Source organism: Coturnix japonica, chromosome 7, assembly GCF_054131305.1.
Source record: "Coturnix japonica strain WE chromosome 7, WE-NBRP24, whole genome shotgun sequence".
In the NCBI taxonomy this organism is placed as follows: Eukaryota; Metazoa; Chordata; class Aves; order Galliformes; family Phasianidae; genus Coturnix; species Coturnix japonica.
In genome coordinates, this window is record NC_140669.1 from 11,993,446 (window position 1) to 12,009,182 (window position 15,737).

Genomic DNA, 15,737 nt, shown 5'->3' on the forward strand with positions numbered 1-15,737 from the left:
ATCTATATGCATATGGAATTCAGTTTCTGGGACTACCTGTTATTCCCTTGAGGAAAAAAAAAAAAAGCCAAAACCACAAAGAAACAATAACCCAGCGTTTGAATGGCTCTGGAGTTCCATATATGCAAAATCCCTCCATATGTTCTTGAAGTGATTCGGAAAAACTGGTTAGATTTCTACTTGATGAGACTTAATAGAAGGAAATGCTAAAGATGCAGTCTGAATTAGTAGCTTGAGCAATATGTTCATGACATACACTCTTGGAGTGTTGCCAGCAGGTGGTCATTGGGCTTAATTCTGCTCTGCATCCCAGTTATAATACAGTTGCACAAGAAAGGCAAAATAAAGAATGATGTTCAATCAGAATGATTGAAATTAGACAAGTATGTAATATAACCTCATAAACAATTTTTCCTGTATTCACTGATGAATGCTTCCCAGTTAGATGCTCCTGTTCTGCATACAAGTTTTCTTGCAGTTTTTGTATGCTTACTATCTTGTTCAGAAAAATCATTAGTTTTGTTTACCAGCTTATTCAATCAGTATCCTCTTATGTTGGCTCTCCTTGTATTCTGGATAAAAACACTCAAGTTGTAGAAGTTAGGAGCTGCCAGATCTCTCCTTTGAGGTCACGTGATTTTGGTTAAAGAGGAGCTTTCGGACAGTGGATGTTTGTTATGAATAGTAGATGATTGACATTGGTTTTCAATTTGTTTATAAACACAGCAAGTGTATTTTGTGACATTTGTTTTGTGTTGTTATGGCAAGTAGCAGTGCCATTTTTTTCTGGTGATGATCCGAAGCCTGAAAGAATAAATTGTTTGAACTGAAAAAATATAAATACAACTGTAATAGCTGTAGAGGTGTAACGTGTGTGTCTGGGATTAAGGATTGCACCTGAGCAGGTAGCAGGAGGTTTGATCAAAATTTCAACAGTCAATGAAGTACTCCTACTTAAAATGATAATTAAACCACAATATAGTTATGTTCTGGGTCATAGTAGTCAGTAAAGCCTGCTTGCCTGTGCTAATGGGGCTTAAAATCAGTGTGATAATAAATGTGAATTTTTCTACAGGAGAAATATGCCTGTTTTGATGATTTAATTAAACTACCTAATTTGAATTGTATTATAATTTTATTTAAACACATCTGTCTAAAATCTCCATAACTTTATTTGTTACAGCTGTCTATGATGTTGTGGAAGAGAAGCTGGAAAGCGAACCTGACTTCCAATACATCCCTGAGAAATCTCCGCTTGATGGTGTTCATCAAGATGATAATGCTCTGAGGGAATCCATGATTCAGCTAGCAGAGGGGCTTATCACTGGAACAGTTTTAGCGCAGTTTGATGTGAGTACTGCATTACCTATAGCTTTGCAGTGACCTTTCTGTGGTCTCCTAAGGTACTGATACTTGTACTTTTTTCTTTAAGACTAACCTGTGCTTTAATATTCCATCTTCTTTAATGCATGAGGTCATCTGACTACAAGCAGGATTAGATTTATAAAACACAGCAGTGTGAATTCCTTATCAGGGACCTGAAGTTATGTATTACAACGTGTATTGATAAAGTGTTATTCCTTGAGGCCTTTGGTAACATGTACTTCTTAACCTAGAATAGGACCTCCATTTTGCAATATACATGCCTGGTATATTACCTTGTATAGGTTTCGACAGGAAGCTCCTTCAGTGGAAGTTACAGTTTTGCAAAACATTGTTCCATAAATGGCTTCAGTGTGTATCTTTGAGACAAGAGATGTATGGATGTGCTGAAATGATCACAAAGAATAATTCATAGCGCTTTGTTTTGAAAAATATTTCCTTGTTTCTTAAAGCTGTCTTTGTTCAATAATTTATGTTATGAAACGTATTTCAAGGCACACACTGACAGGTATTTTGCATCTCTTATGATCTCATCTTTTTTCTCTTTTTTTCCTGTCTTCAGCAACTGTATAGGAAAAAGCCTGGAATGACAATGTCTTGTGCCAGATTACCTCAAAACATTTCCAAAAATAGATACAGAGACATTTCGCCTTGTAAGTATTTGTGTGTTTGCATTCTAAAAGTTTTTTACTGCAGTTAGTAAATAAGTAACGCTTGTCTTAAAAAAAAATCTTTTTCAGATGACGCTACACGGGTTATTTTAAAAAGTAATGAAGATTACATCAATGCAAATTATATAAATGTGAGTAATGCTTCTAAAAATTGCTTCTGACATAAAGTAATTTTCAATTTTTCAATTGAGGACTTTAATAAATAAAATTTCTGTGAATTTAGCTCAGGCTAGAATAATAAACCAGTAATAGGATGGTTTGAAATGTACTGTAGGTTTACTTATTTACTAATGCTCAAAGTACTTTCTAAATCGAAATAAACATGCAAAAAGGCCCTCGGAGAAAGCAGCTGTCTAACATAGTAATGTGTTCTTCTTAATGGATTGCTAATGTGGCAGTAGTGGTCGACACCAGGAAATCCTAATCTGGAAGCACATATTAGCGTTTGTTTATTCATTTATTATTGTCAGTAGCAACAAAAAAGTACTGCTACTTCACTTTCCTTCCAGTAAAAAGAAACCTAAAGCATCACCACCAAAAAAACCAGATGTTAATTCAAAAATCACTGTTTAAAACCTATTGTCAGAAAGTTAGAATGACATTTGCACCTGAGTAATTTGCCAGCTGGTCTGTCATTTTCTTACCTTTTGATTTTCAGCCGTTGGCTGTCAGTGAATTTACTTACATGCTCGCAAAAATGCATGTGGTTCCTTGCTGTGTGAAACACTTCTAGTTGATAAATACTCCTTAGGATGACTAACTTAAAATGAATATATTTCATGTAGTGATACTACTTTGCATGTATTAGTCACTGAACGCTGATGCCTGACAGATGATCATTCTCGTAGCAAATGCAAGAATTAAAACAATCGTTTTATCTTCTATTAGATGGAAATCCCTTCTTCCACAATAATAAACCAGTACATTGCCTGTCAAGGTCCATTGCCGAACACTTGTCCTGATTTCTGGCAGATGACTTGGGAACAAGGCTCATCTATGGTTGTAATGTTAACAACACAAGTTGAACGAGGCAGGGTAAGTAAAAGATTCTCTTAAATACCATTAAAAAAACAAAAGTGGAAGTGGAGAGTTAAAGGTTACTAGAAATAATTACAAATGGTTCTGTGAAAAACCTTAAGGTTTCTTCATTTTGTTTCTAAAGCTATAGCTTTTTCTTCATAGTCTCATTTGTTATACAGCTTTGTCTCTTAGAGATGAGCAAAACAATAACATATAGTGATTCACAGAGCATAACTCCAGAGTTAGCAGGTTTGTAGACTGCTGCATTCACAGTAGCACTGAATGGTTGCGTTTAGACAGAAATTGATGGACTACAGTGGAATTTAGTGGAATTTCTCATAATGTAGCATTTCTTTTGAAGGTGGATTTATGGAGGGTCATGTGTGTTCTGATCAGCTCAGGCTGTAGTTCAGCTGCCTGTATCTATCTTAACTTATTAATAGCCATATATTTGCTCGGAGATCAGGCCTCTTAATGCAATTAAAGTTATTGGATGGGAGTTGCAGTGTTTTTGAGCCATTTTTCAGTGACTCAGTGTTTGCATGGTGCTGCCTGCTCCCAAACAAACACAATTAGAGGGAATTTCAGTACAAGTGCCCTTTTGATTTGAATTTTCTTTGCAGATCTGCTAAGAACAGACTTGCAATAGCAGTTCTCTGAGGTCCCCTCACCCCCTCAATAATGATATTTGTGGAGCTCTTCGGAGAGCTGCTAAACAGTGAAATAAAAGGACTTATCTGTCTTATACCCATAGGCAGACTCCCTGCTCTAAAGCTGATCATGAGGCTTCTGACATCACTATCCCACTGCATGCCGGGATGTCTCAGTGGAGCAGGAAGTCTGCAAATCTGGCTGCTTTATAAAGAATCGCCAGGTGGGTTGGAAAAACAAAAGTACACTTGAGCTGAAATGACCTCTTGAGTTCAGCAGTTAAGCAGTTTACCTGAAAATCTTAGGTTTTGAACTTTTCATTCACATTTAAAGGCTTTTTCAAAAATCTTTGAAGTCCCTGCCTGCATCCCCCTGTTTCGTGCAGCAACGTTTTTGTTGCTTACTTTGTTTCTTTTTCATATGTTCTTCTCCCATATAAGTGTCTTCTGAGAAGATTGTAAGGTTGTATGAGGTTTTTAGAGGTCAGAAATATTTATAAAGCAGCATCTTTGTCACTCAGGTGTTAAGATATGTTATTGATAAATCAAAAAGGAAAAAGAAAGTTATAATGAAAGGGAAAGGCATCCATCCACAATTACACTAAGGTCTATAGCTGGTTCATGTGTCCTTTTAAAGAGGATCATATCTTCATGATGACTTATTTTATATGCAATAATTAGTGTAGTCTATTTGGTAAGTGAATCAATAGTAGTGAGGACTAAATATTTTTTACTGAACAATGGTGTAAGGAACTAGCAGGAATGAAAAGAATCTGAATTTTAACACAGGCATCTTTAAATATGTGTTGGCTTTAGGTTAAATGCCATCAGTACTGGCCGGAGCCATCGGGAAGCTCATCATATGGGAATTTCCAGATTACCTGCCATTCAGAAGAAGGAAATCCTGCTTACGTCTTTCGAGAAATGACACTGACTAATCTGGAGGTAATGTATATTTTTAAGTATAAATCTATGGAACGCAGACTAGCTAAAACTATCTAATCAGACATTTTACATCTTGATGTCATACACACATAAATAGAACTGGTTATTCCTATTAACCTTTAGAAAACTGATCTTATTGCCATGTACTTACTGTGAATAAGTTCTGCTATATAATAACAAACCTTTTATTAGCAAAATATCACAATGATTTGATTTCATTAGTGGTATTAATTGGTACTGAGTCATATAAAATAATGTGATTAAATCATTTCTCATAAAGACTTTTACTGGTGTCTTACATGACCTGACCAAATAAAAGAGTAATTAAAGAAGTTGAGAAATGTGCTACTCCCTTGATGTTTTCAAAGCATCAGTTATTAGCAGTATTTCAGTATCACTGCTAAAAATCAGCCTTTCTAGTGGTAAATGGTTCCTAACTCCAACTTGGAGACTGTGTGCAAATACATGGAAGATAAATCCTGCTGAGATGCATTAATTGAGATCAGCATTGAGATGTAAACCAGAACTTTCTAGACAGAACAGGCATAACATTAGTTTCAGGGAATGTTTAGCTTCCGGAGCTTCACCAGCTATCATTTTGGTCTCAGAAATGTTTGGAAATGTTTATCTGGAATTTGGTTCAGGTATTCATTTCTCACTGCTTGAGATGCCAGGTTTATAGAACTGCCTTTTATTCAGTTTTCAGTTAAATTTTTTTCCTGATTGCTGTTGAGACAATTGTTCATTATCAATAGTGGTTTCTCTGTATATGGCTCCACGCTGAAGGGTAATTTGGTGTATTGTACCTTCTATTTTCTAAAATGCTGCTTTTACTCTGATTATTCATCCTGCCCCCCTCCACTAAGCAGAGGCATGCGATAAATGTTGGTGACTTTAGAGGGAGAGGAGGCGGGAGAGAGTGGAAAACCTCTTGCATCTTGTGGAGTATGATGGGTAAAATCAGAGGTGCAGATAAATCCAAAACCATTCTGGTGTTCATGTAGTCTAAAGAAAGGTTTTTTTGCCTGAAAGTCCTGTCTTCCCTCTCTGCACCCCTGCTCTGTCATTTGATAGAGTGACAGTAAAACTAACTTAACAGAAAGATGCTAAAGATTTGGCTACTTGCTTATACATCTGGTGCTTAGAGCATTTGTACTCTTGAACTGTTTTTCTGTTATATGGAGTGACATTTTTTTACTTGCCTTTTTTGTTTTTAATTAAAAAATGTAATTATAAAATCCAGGATGAGCAGTAATTAACCCTGATAGAGATTAATAGCTTCCAGAAGCTACTGTTATTACAGGTGCTGCAACTGCACCGTTTTGTTTTTGCTGTCTGTGAAACCTGAATTAACCTTGATTAAATCCTATGTTTCTGATAGAAAGAGGAAAGCCGCCAGCTAACCCAAATTCAGTACATAGCATGGCCTGACCACGGGGTTCCTGATGATTCCAGCGATTTCCTAGATTTTGTGTGTCTCGTGCGAAAGAAGCGGGCTGGCAGAGAGGAACCTGTTGTTGTTCACTGCAGGTACCCCCTCCTCCTTCTTTTCTTTCTTTACAACTTCACTAAATCACATGATTGGGATAGTTTATTGTGGAGTAGTTTCTCTGCGCTTTGTTGTGCAAATAAAGGTGTAACTGTAATGTGCTTTGGAGGTGACGAGATCTCAACCTTTTTATAAAAATTACAAGCGTTTTTAATAAGCAAAAGTTGGGGTATCTACATGTGTGAATCTGTATGGAGGTCTTGTCTGTTTAATTTATATGTTTATGCTGATAGTTTATATAATGAATTCAAGGAGAAGGTGAAATACACTTAGGAAGCTTTTCGTTATGATAACTACTTTGCAGAGGTCCAGAATAGCTGTACAAATAATCCATAGCAGACAGTCTGGATGGTATATGCAATGAAATAACACTCTCAAGTCTGCAGATGTTTTAGGCTACATATTATTATGACTAATACATTAGGATAATACGGTGTGTTTTTCCTTGCAACAAGACACTTTTGTTGTGAATTAAAGTAATTGATTCAGATTTCTATCCAAATTTAATGTTTGTGTGCTTTTCATATGAAATAGCTTTCAAGATAATGTAGAAGAATAAAAAGCTTTTGTTACATTGAATTTACATCTAATTTGAGATTACATTTGCTTCAGTGCTACTCATATGAAAACTAAGTGAACTCAAAGTAGTTAAACGTTTTATAATACGTGCAGTCTGAACACAGAGCTGTTGAAAGGACACTTTAGTCTTTATCCTATTTACAAATCCATAACTTCTTGCTAAGTCAGTGTTTTTTCCTGCATTATCATTGCAAGGCAGTGTGAAGTTGAGTCACTTTGAAGTTAAATTAACATTAACTATAAGCATTTATCGGTTTTATTTCCAGGGCACCTTTTTCACTTGTCCTTAAAGGAAGTAGTATAGCAAAGAATGTACTTTCTGAAAGAAATGTTGTTATTCAAATAAGGCTGAATGTATTCTGTTCTCACAAGTGATCATAAGCAGATGCTTCAGGAAAAATAAAAACAGAACAAGATTTTATGGTGCTTGTGCCCTCTTCCTTGCCCAGCTTACAAATCTTGATGTTCAAGCCCCAGTACCTGTTATGTTTGTCTGTAACAACCTTTCTTCTCCAAATGCATTCTTGTTTTCCTTTCTGAGTGCTTCAATTCCTGCATTCCTGTCCTCTGGCAAAATGTTCTGCAAATTTGCATCTACACCTTCATTTTTCTTTTGATTTTATTTTAACAAGGCTCCTTACAGTTTAGCTGAACAGCTTCTAATTCTTACTCTGGAAGAGATGGTGAGGCCCCCACCCTGTTCCTGTTTCTTGCCTTCTGCTATGCCACAGTGTTCCACCCCGTCAGTCAGTGGTTCCTTTTACCAAGCTAACAAGTCATAGCTTACCTGATATGTATCATATGGAAACTGTATTGTGCTTTCCATCATTGCTGTTGCCCTTCTTTTGAGGTAAAATGGATCATCAGGATTCTGACAGATACTGCTCTTGTTTGCATTTTTAATGAAACATTCTACGTGTAAATTTCATGTGTATAAATTCTAGAGATGTAAAATGCCACTAAATAATTTTATGTAACCGGTACTTTTGCATCTTGTCGTGAAATGTTCATGACATCACTGAAACACACAATAGTTTGATGCCACCTTCTGGACAAACATGAAAGTAGTAGTTTGGCCAGATTTAATTTGAAGTTACACTTCAAAATCAGAACAATTAAGCTTCAAACAGAATGTTTATGTAAAGTAAGTTATTTCAAAGCATGAAACAATAGCTGTACAATATCTGAGTTAAATATGAAAATATGGATTTGGTTTTGTACTCGAATATGAGAGAACATTGGTTTTCTACTTCAGAACTGCAGCACAGATTTCTTGGATGTGAAAAACTTGAATTTGAAACAAACCATTGATGTTCACAGTTAAATATTCAGTTTTAAGGCCTTCTACTCAGATGTCAACATGGGTCTGAATAAATCTATTTATTAATTGTTCATGGCTGGGTTCAAGTTCCTCTTCACAGTACTGACAGTTCCACACTAATTTTTGTTCATCTCAGGGAGGATGGAAGCTTCCAGTGACAGCTGGTTTGTCTGACCTCTTGTCCTCATAGTATGGGATCATACAGATCAGTCATAAGAATCGTTAAGGAGGAAGGGACCATACAGCCCTTAAACGTGAGCTGCATTCCAGGCACTTCATTTTAATTAGGATTTTTTTTCTTGTTTTGACAGTGCTGGGATTGGACGGACAGGAGTTCTTATCACTATGGAGACGGCAATGTGTCTCATTGAGTGCAATCAGCCTGTTTATCCATTAGACATTGTACGAACCATGAGAGATCAAAGAGCCATGATGATCCAAACACCTGTGAGTACCATACTTGCAATTCTGTGTTGAGGAAGAATCTTCAAGTGTCTGAAAATGCTGGAATTTCTCCTGGATTGATAATGTTTAACTATTCTGCTTCCTTAATATATTCTGTTTCTGAATTCTAAAATATTCAGAATGGAGTTAGAATGGTTTTAGATATTTTTTTTAAACCTGTATCAGTCAGATGATGCTTATTTCTAAAAGCTGTTTGCTTTACGTTTTTAAAAGGTGTGTAAAAAGGGTCAAAATTCTCAGCTGTGCTATTTCATAGGAAGTCTTAGAGTTCTAGTTATTCCATTTTTTTTGACCACTTAGTTTTATTCTTTTTTATTCAAGCATTGGTTGTATAGTTTTCCTTGGTGTATTTACTATTTAAGGGGAAAATATTCTGAAGGAATAAAAGGCACTAGGTTCAGCGTCAAATCTCTTCCACAGTTACCTGAAGCTATTGAGTAATTGCTTGTCATTTCAATGTGCCTGTTGCTGTCCCTCTAACTAAATTTGAAGAAACCTTCACTGTTCCTCAGAGAGTATTCAGATTGAGATAAGTATTTAAGCCTCCATTTCTCAGTCACCTGTAGTACAACACTGTCTAGTGTTCGTATTCCACTAAAAAAAAACACAACCATTATTCAGGAAGGTGAGGAAACAGGAGAAACAGTAGAAGATGGCCTTTGCTTTTTGTAATGGCTATATTATGAACTTGTACATCTCTACAGCATACTTTGAGAGGAAGAGACTTTACTAGTAAAGGAGGTGTGAGGGTAAGAGTTTTAACTATATTTTGTCCCCGGTGTGTTCTAAGTATATTCTAGCTTCAGTGAAACACCGATTTCAGTGCATCAGAGGGAGAGGGAGTAATCAAAGGTTCAGGGTGGTTTTGTGTTTTGGGGTTGTTTTTTATTCTGGTTTGTTTTTAGGATTTCATAAATATTATCCATGACAGCTGCTGCTGCCGCTGCCTTTTCCTGATTTTTGCAATTTGTTGAAATATTCTCTCAGAGTCCACAAGATGGCTCTATGAGTGGTTCTCCCCTATGCTATATGAAGAGAGTTAAGAGAGGTTCATTTAGGGAGCACTGGAGGGAAAATGTGTGTTCAGCATGAAAACGTGTAACTTTAACGTCTAAGTGTTTTAATTTAGATGCAATAGTACAGCACGTAATGATTGCATTGTTAGATCTATTACTGTGCCCACTGAAGACCTGAAATCAACAATTGCTGCATTCAAAATGAAAAGAAAGGAATACTTTTTGCTGTATTTAACGACTGGGGTTTGGGTTTGGTTTTTTTTTGGAACTATTGTTTGTTTAAAACAAGGTGTCTTCTATGCACGCCACTGCTGTACTTGAATATGTTGCAGTTAGACGTTATGTAATATTAAGAAATTGGGTTTGGGCTTTTTAAAACATGAAACAGTTTTTTTCCTCATTCTGAGAGAGAGGTGCTGTAACGTGCCAAAATCAATGCAAGCACGAATCATGCTATAGTTTCTAAATTCAAGTGCATGGAAACTTTGGGTCATTGAAACTTCAGCAATGAAGTGAGGGGTAGAGAATGAACAGGCAATGCTGTAAGAAAAGGGTAGATGGGTGTGACTTCTGGCATATATTTCGAAGTGCTGTTTATTCCACTCTTGTGCTGAGAAATAAGATGTTTTAATACACAGTTTCCACTATTCTGTGTTTCCTGAGCTAACTTTGAAGCACAGTTCTTGACCTATTAAGAAAATGGGATGGGAGATACAAGAAGCTTTTCCTGCTTCCAAATGACTTATGGTTCAAGTTTGTTTCCCTTCAATTAATTGAATCTACTTTCCTTTTCAGAGTCAATACAGATTTGTGTGTGAAGCTATTCTGAAGGTGTATGAAGAAGGATTTATTAAACCTTTACAAGCATCACCACATAAATAAAGAGCAAAAAACCTAGGATGTAAACTGAGGAACTCTGTCCTCTAAATAATGAACTGGCAGCACTCTTTGTGCCATAACACTGCTTGCAGGAAATGATAGTGAAGTACAGCAAAGAATTGACAAAGGACTTTGAAAACTTCAGCACTGTTGCACTTTACATTGAAACAAAATCAGTCTCTGAAACTCTTCTAATCTTCATCTGTTTGAAGACTTTATTTTCGTGCTTTGCTCCGAACAAACCATAAACTGAAAGAACTAAATGTGTTCAGGGTAATCTACGAGATTTCATTGTAGTGCCATATACTGCGCTTCTGGTTGAATTGCTACAAACAAGGCTTGGAATTATTTCACTCTGTTTTACACCCATGTCTCTTAAAAATGAAAAACAAACGAAAAAATACACTAAGCCATGGTCCTTCTCCAGTGCTAGGTTTATTTACTATGTACAGACTCTCACTGTTTTGTTTTTTACAACATTAGCAATATTGCCGATACTAGATAGATACACACTGCCTACTGATGCAGCACACTTTGTCCTACACCCTTCTTAGAGACCAGCTGGTTGTTAGAGGAGAGCTGGCGTCCGTGTTAACCCAGCAGTAGCTGCATAATGCCCACTTACCAGCATCTTGTTTTAAAAAAAAAACAAAACAAAAAAACAAAAAAGAAAAGGAAAAAAAAAAAAAGGAAAAAGGAAAAAAAAAAAGAAAAAAGAAAACAATAATAATAAAAACTTAAAAAAAATAAATAATAATAAACAGCATTTCTTTGACACAGCTTGTGTGTCATACACTGGTGTATTCTGATTCATGTGACTTAAGATTACGTGATGGGAGCTAGTGCATGCATTATGTCTTAACCCCTTAAGTGCCTTGAGACTTACAGCGTACATCCAGTGAAAGGCACTCATGATTCTGTGGGGGTGGTCTTGTCCTGTTGTGTTTATCTTAATGGGTTCAGATTTTAACAAACGGCCCTTGGTGCTTGGAATATGTTACTGCAAGGGGTCATGGAAATACCATTCCCTCTTTCCTTATACAATTTACCTGCGTGCTACGCTCAGTAGCAAAAGCACCTCTGCCAACTTAATGAATGAGCATTGTTTGCTGCTGCATTGTAATTATGTGAAAAATCTGACACATTCCTTTATTCCTTACAACTAGTAACTTACTAGCAGCCTACTATGAAATGCTAGTAGGTCATTAGAAGCTGATACTTTGTTTTATCCTTTTATTGAGAATAGCTGTCTTACTCGATTAGAACATAACTCTTTAATAGCACTGATAATTAAGTTGAACTTACAATCAGATGTGATTTAATTCCATTATTTGCTAACCAAGTATTTTTTAAATCCTCATAGTTGATTTCAAGCCATTTTCGTACAGGTCTGCCTTTTATTTTTCTAATTGTTTGGGGAGGGTGGGAAGGGAGGCAAACACTGTAATGCTGACCCACGACTCCTTTAATTCCGTGATGGTCCTGGTCACCCTCTGTCATGCTTGTGCAAAGTTGTTCCCATTGATATGGGTTGCCTCTTATTTAAGTAGGTATAAGATTTGTAACAAGCGTCTGATACAGTATCTGAGCTCACTCTAAAGACATAGATAGGTTCCGTATTTTAATATTTTTCCAATATAGGAGAAGCCCAAGTCAGAAGTGAGGTGTCCGGTGTAACATACTGTAAGAAAACAAAATCAGTCACTTCTTTGACTGCCTGCAACAATGTAACTGTGTCCTCTATTTAAAAACCTTAATTTATTGGTTTCCTGAAAATGTCTATCCAGTAAATTTTGTTATAAGCTATATAAAGCATAGAGCTGGAATGGAAAGTTCTACACTAAAGTTTTTAACTATTGAATGATTATATAATATACGGTGTTCTGTGGACATCTGAAAGAGATCAGCTATGAAATATGAAGTGAAAAGGGATTCAGGCAAAGTGAAATCCTGGCTTACGACTTAGTAATACACATGAACCACAATGCCAAATGGAAAAGATAGTTTTAATTATTTTTAGAATACAAGATAATATTAGGTGGCCTTTGGCCCTGTTACTTATATTTCTAGATTTGATGCCTAAATCAATGTTTTTCCTCAGTGAGAAATGAATCTTATGAGTATCTCTGGATCTGATAAATGGGAAAAGAGTGATAAAGTAGCTTTAATCTCAGTTTCCTTTTAAGCCATTTGCAACAACAACAACATATTCTGTATTAAATTTAAAGCTTTAACTTTCGTATGATGAGATTATTAGCTGAGACGCCAGCTAACTGGAAGCTTATTTTAAAGTCAGCACTTAATAACTCAAGTGTAAAATAATTCATCCATTATGTCGAAGTACACTTTTTTCACAGTCAAATTGTAAAGAAAAATATCATTTGCCCCTTTTTTTCCTGAGGGGAATGAGAAACTTAAGTTTATAGCAACATGAATGGTGTTGGTATTTCACGTATTTTAACTATTGGTATGTGAAGCTGCCAAAGCAGTTTGAGTTCAGAATACCCATTTATACCACAATTACACGTGGGGTATTTGCTGGTCATCTATTGTTACTGCTCTGATTTCAAATACGGGCAAGAATATGAACTTAGAACCTTCCTCTGCATTGACTTAAGCTGATCTGCTGTTGTGTATTAAGTAGTTGTACGGGGGGGGGGAGGGGGAAATGAAGCAAGCTCAGATAACTGGTCATAAGTTCATCAATTTAGCTTCTAGAAAGCCAGCAAGATGAGGAACCAATAGCTGCTTGGGAAAGAGAAGGCTGAAGCTTTCCTGCACCATAAATCATTCACTCAGATGTTTGTTGTGGTATAAATGGCCTCCCCGATATTTTTATATGGCCAGAAAAATCCAAACTGCTCAATATTTGACTTTGGGTTATGAAGATCTGTATCATTGCTCAGACTTTCTGAAGAAGTTTTTGTATATGTTTCATGCTGTACAAAACATGAATGTATCTTTTGGACGAAATGAACTGGATGTGATTGGTGTTACGACTGTTGGATTGGACAAACAATTATTTTCGTACCATTTGAGTAGGAAAAATAATGGGTGGGTGGAGAAAGAGAATGTTTGTAATGCTTCCATGGTACGGATCCGGCTTAAAAAAAAAAAAGAAATAATGAAGTTTCCATTGTAAATAAGAGCAATATTATGAGAGTTTTGTGCCAATGTATAACATCGAGACTTTTTCCTTTTCAGTTCGAATTCAAAACCACCTCTACCATCTCTTGTTTAAAGTGGATGTGAAGGTTTTTCTGTCAGCAGAAAAGTAGGAGGTTCTTGAGAAGGCTTTGCGTGTTTGGGGGGAGGGGGGCACTTTTAACTTTTGCTAAATATGAAATAAGATGCAGGTAAATCACCAACAGATTGTCAGCCAATCCCTTCTGAGAAAAGCTGCTTTGGATATACCGGAGAGCTGATAACTTAGTTGATATCCTGAATTTGAAAGCATTCAGTGATTTAAACAGTGTCTGAAGCAGTGAGTTGCTGCTTTTGTACGTTCTGCTCTTAGACATTCTCTCCTGCTCCTGGACAACAGTCTGGTTGTATTGTACCATGTTTAATGCTAACTGAAGGCTCTTCCATGTTTCTGTTAAATGTTGGAAGCTTACATCTCATAGGTAAAGCAACAGCGCTTCATCTAGAACAGCTGATTGTGGCCTGGTGCACCACCTGAGAGAGAAGGGGTGAGAAAGCAGTTGGGAGATGAAGGTACGTGAGGGGTTTGTTGTGGAACCTGGCAGCTTTCCTTGGAGAGCTTCTGAAAAGCTCTTTTGGTACCAGTGGGACGCAGCAGTACTGCCCAGGGTGATGGGAAGTAGAGAAGGTCCTGCATAGCAATGCCAGACCTCCAGGCATGCCACAGAGCTGATTTATGTGATATTTTTATGCTTGTGTAGGTGTGAGTGATGGTTGGTGGCTCAGGGAATTAGTACGAGCATGGTAAATACTCTACAGATGCACCATCCACAAATCTCTGTGCAAAAGCATGTTGTCCAATGCTTATGGTGTAGTTGTGACTGTAGAGTTGTTACTGCAGGCAGTCTGAAGGACCCTCAGCCCTGAGGATAAAGGAAGGAATTGGAATGTTGTCCAAACTCGAGATCTGCTTATTTGGATTTTCACACAGGTCAAGAATGGTGCCTTCTTATGGCATTCTCAGTCTTTTTGCACTGTGCGGGTCCCCAGCAGGATGGGTCTGTTTGGTAACTGTAGAACCCACCTTTTGTCTTGAGACTGGAAAAGCTGCTTTTCATTGCTGCCTTCAGCGCTGGGGTCAAACAGCAAAATCTGATGGAAAGAAGTTCATTGATTAAATGCTTGCATGAAATTGCACAGATTGTAATTAGTGGTGATTGGGAAGATGTTACAAGGAGAAAAAAGCGGGTTTGTCTTAAGGTAACATTTTGTCCAATCTCATTTATCTCTATCCCTGCTGCATTTCAGCTCTGTGCTTGCTGCTACCACAAGTGTGCATCTTCAGCTTGTTAGGCTTCAGTGCATAACCTGCGAGCTCCAGCTGCTCACTGGGGCATCATTTGCTTATCAAATGGTAAGAGTTTCAGGAGAAAACATAACAAGTACCCCCTCCTTCTTTCCTCTGAACCATCTAGCCTAAAAAATGCACTAAAATACCCATCATTCCTGTATTCTGCAAGATGATGTTTGGTTTCACGGGCTGGCTGACAGTTTGCAGGTGGTGCTATTTCATGTTTAGCAAGCTCACTTGTTTTAAAGGGCGATTTTTCTCAAAGTGTTTTGATGTTTGAATAGTAGCACTTTATCTCATGCTTACTACTGACTGAACTGTCGGAGAGAAATAAATTGGGTTTGGAGAGAGATGCGCAGTGGGTTTCTGTGCGGAGATGCTTTGGGTTACACCCCGGTCCGGATGCTTTCAGCTGCTCCAGCCACGTCTGGGTTATCGTTTGTGTATTTGAGGGCTTTTCAGAAAACAGGTTATTAACAGCTTAATCTGGTTTTTAACATTAGATCATTTGCCTGGAAATCTGTTTCTCTGTTTGCTCGTTTTACTTTGGGTTTTGATAACCAAAAGGAATGCACAACAAAGTTTAAAGGTGATGTCATCCTTTTCTGCCTGGTCCCGGGGGCTTGAGACAAGACTAAGGGGTTTCAACTGTGTTTACATTAAGCTGTTTTCTCTAAGGAGGGTATATCCACAAAGAGCAGACTATAAACTGTCCAGTGCAGTGATTATAGTACAGCAGGGAACTGCAGCAACAACCCATCACA

The 15,737-nt window shown here is 37.1% G+C and overlaps 1 protein-coding gene across 8 annotated transcripts in view; it reads left to right on the plus strand.

The window, feature by feature from the left end:
- The window catches only part of PTPN4 (protein tyrosine phosphatase non-receptor type 4), a 123,324-nt gene extending 108,001 nt beyond the window's left edge, over nt 1–15,323 (plus strand). For 7 of the 8 annotated variants that reach the window (XM_085553225.1, XM_085553226.1, XM_015868626.3 and 4 more), the window contains 8 exons: nt 1,184–1,350; nt 1,946–2,036; nt 2,124–2,185; nt 2,943–3,089; nt 4,541–4,669; nt 6,051–6,199; nt 8,430–8,565; nt 10,395–15,323. In XM_085553225.1, coding sequence (XP_085409351.1) covers nt 1,184–1,350; nt 1,946–2,036; nt 2,124–2,185; nt 2,943–3,089; nt 4,541–4,669; nt 6,051–6,199; nt 8,430–8,565; nt 10,395–10,481 — 968 coding nt within the window. In that variant the 3' untranslated portion in view covers nt 10,482–15,323. Of the gene's footprint in view, nt 1–1,183; nt 1,351–1,945; nt 2,037–2,123; nt 2,186–2,942; nt 3,090–3,828; nt 3,949–4,540; nt 4,670–6,050; nt 6,200–8,429; nt 8,566–10,394 lie in introns of all 8 variants that reach the window. The other variant, XR_014948288.1, reaches the window with a different exon arrangement.
- Nucleotides 15,324–15,737: the final 414 nt, after the last annotated feature.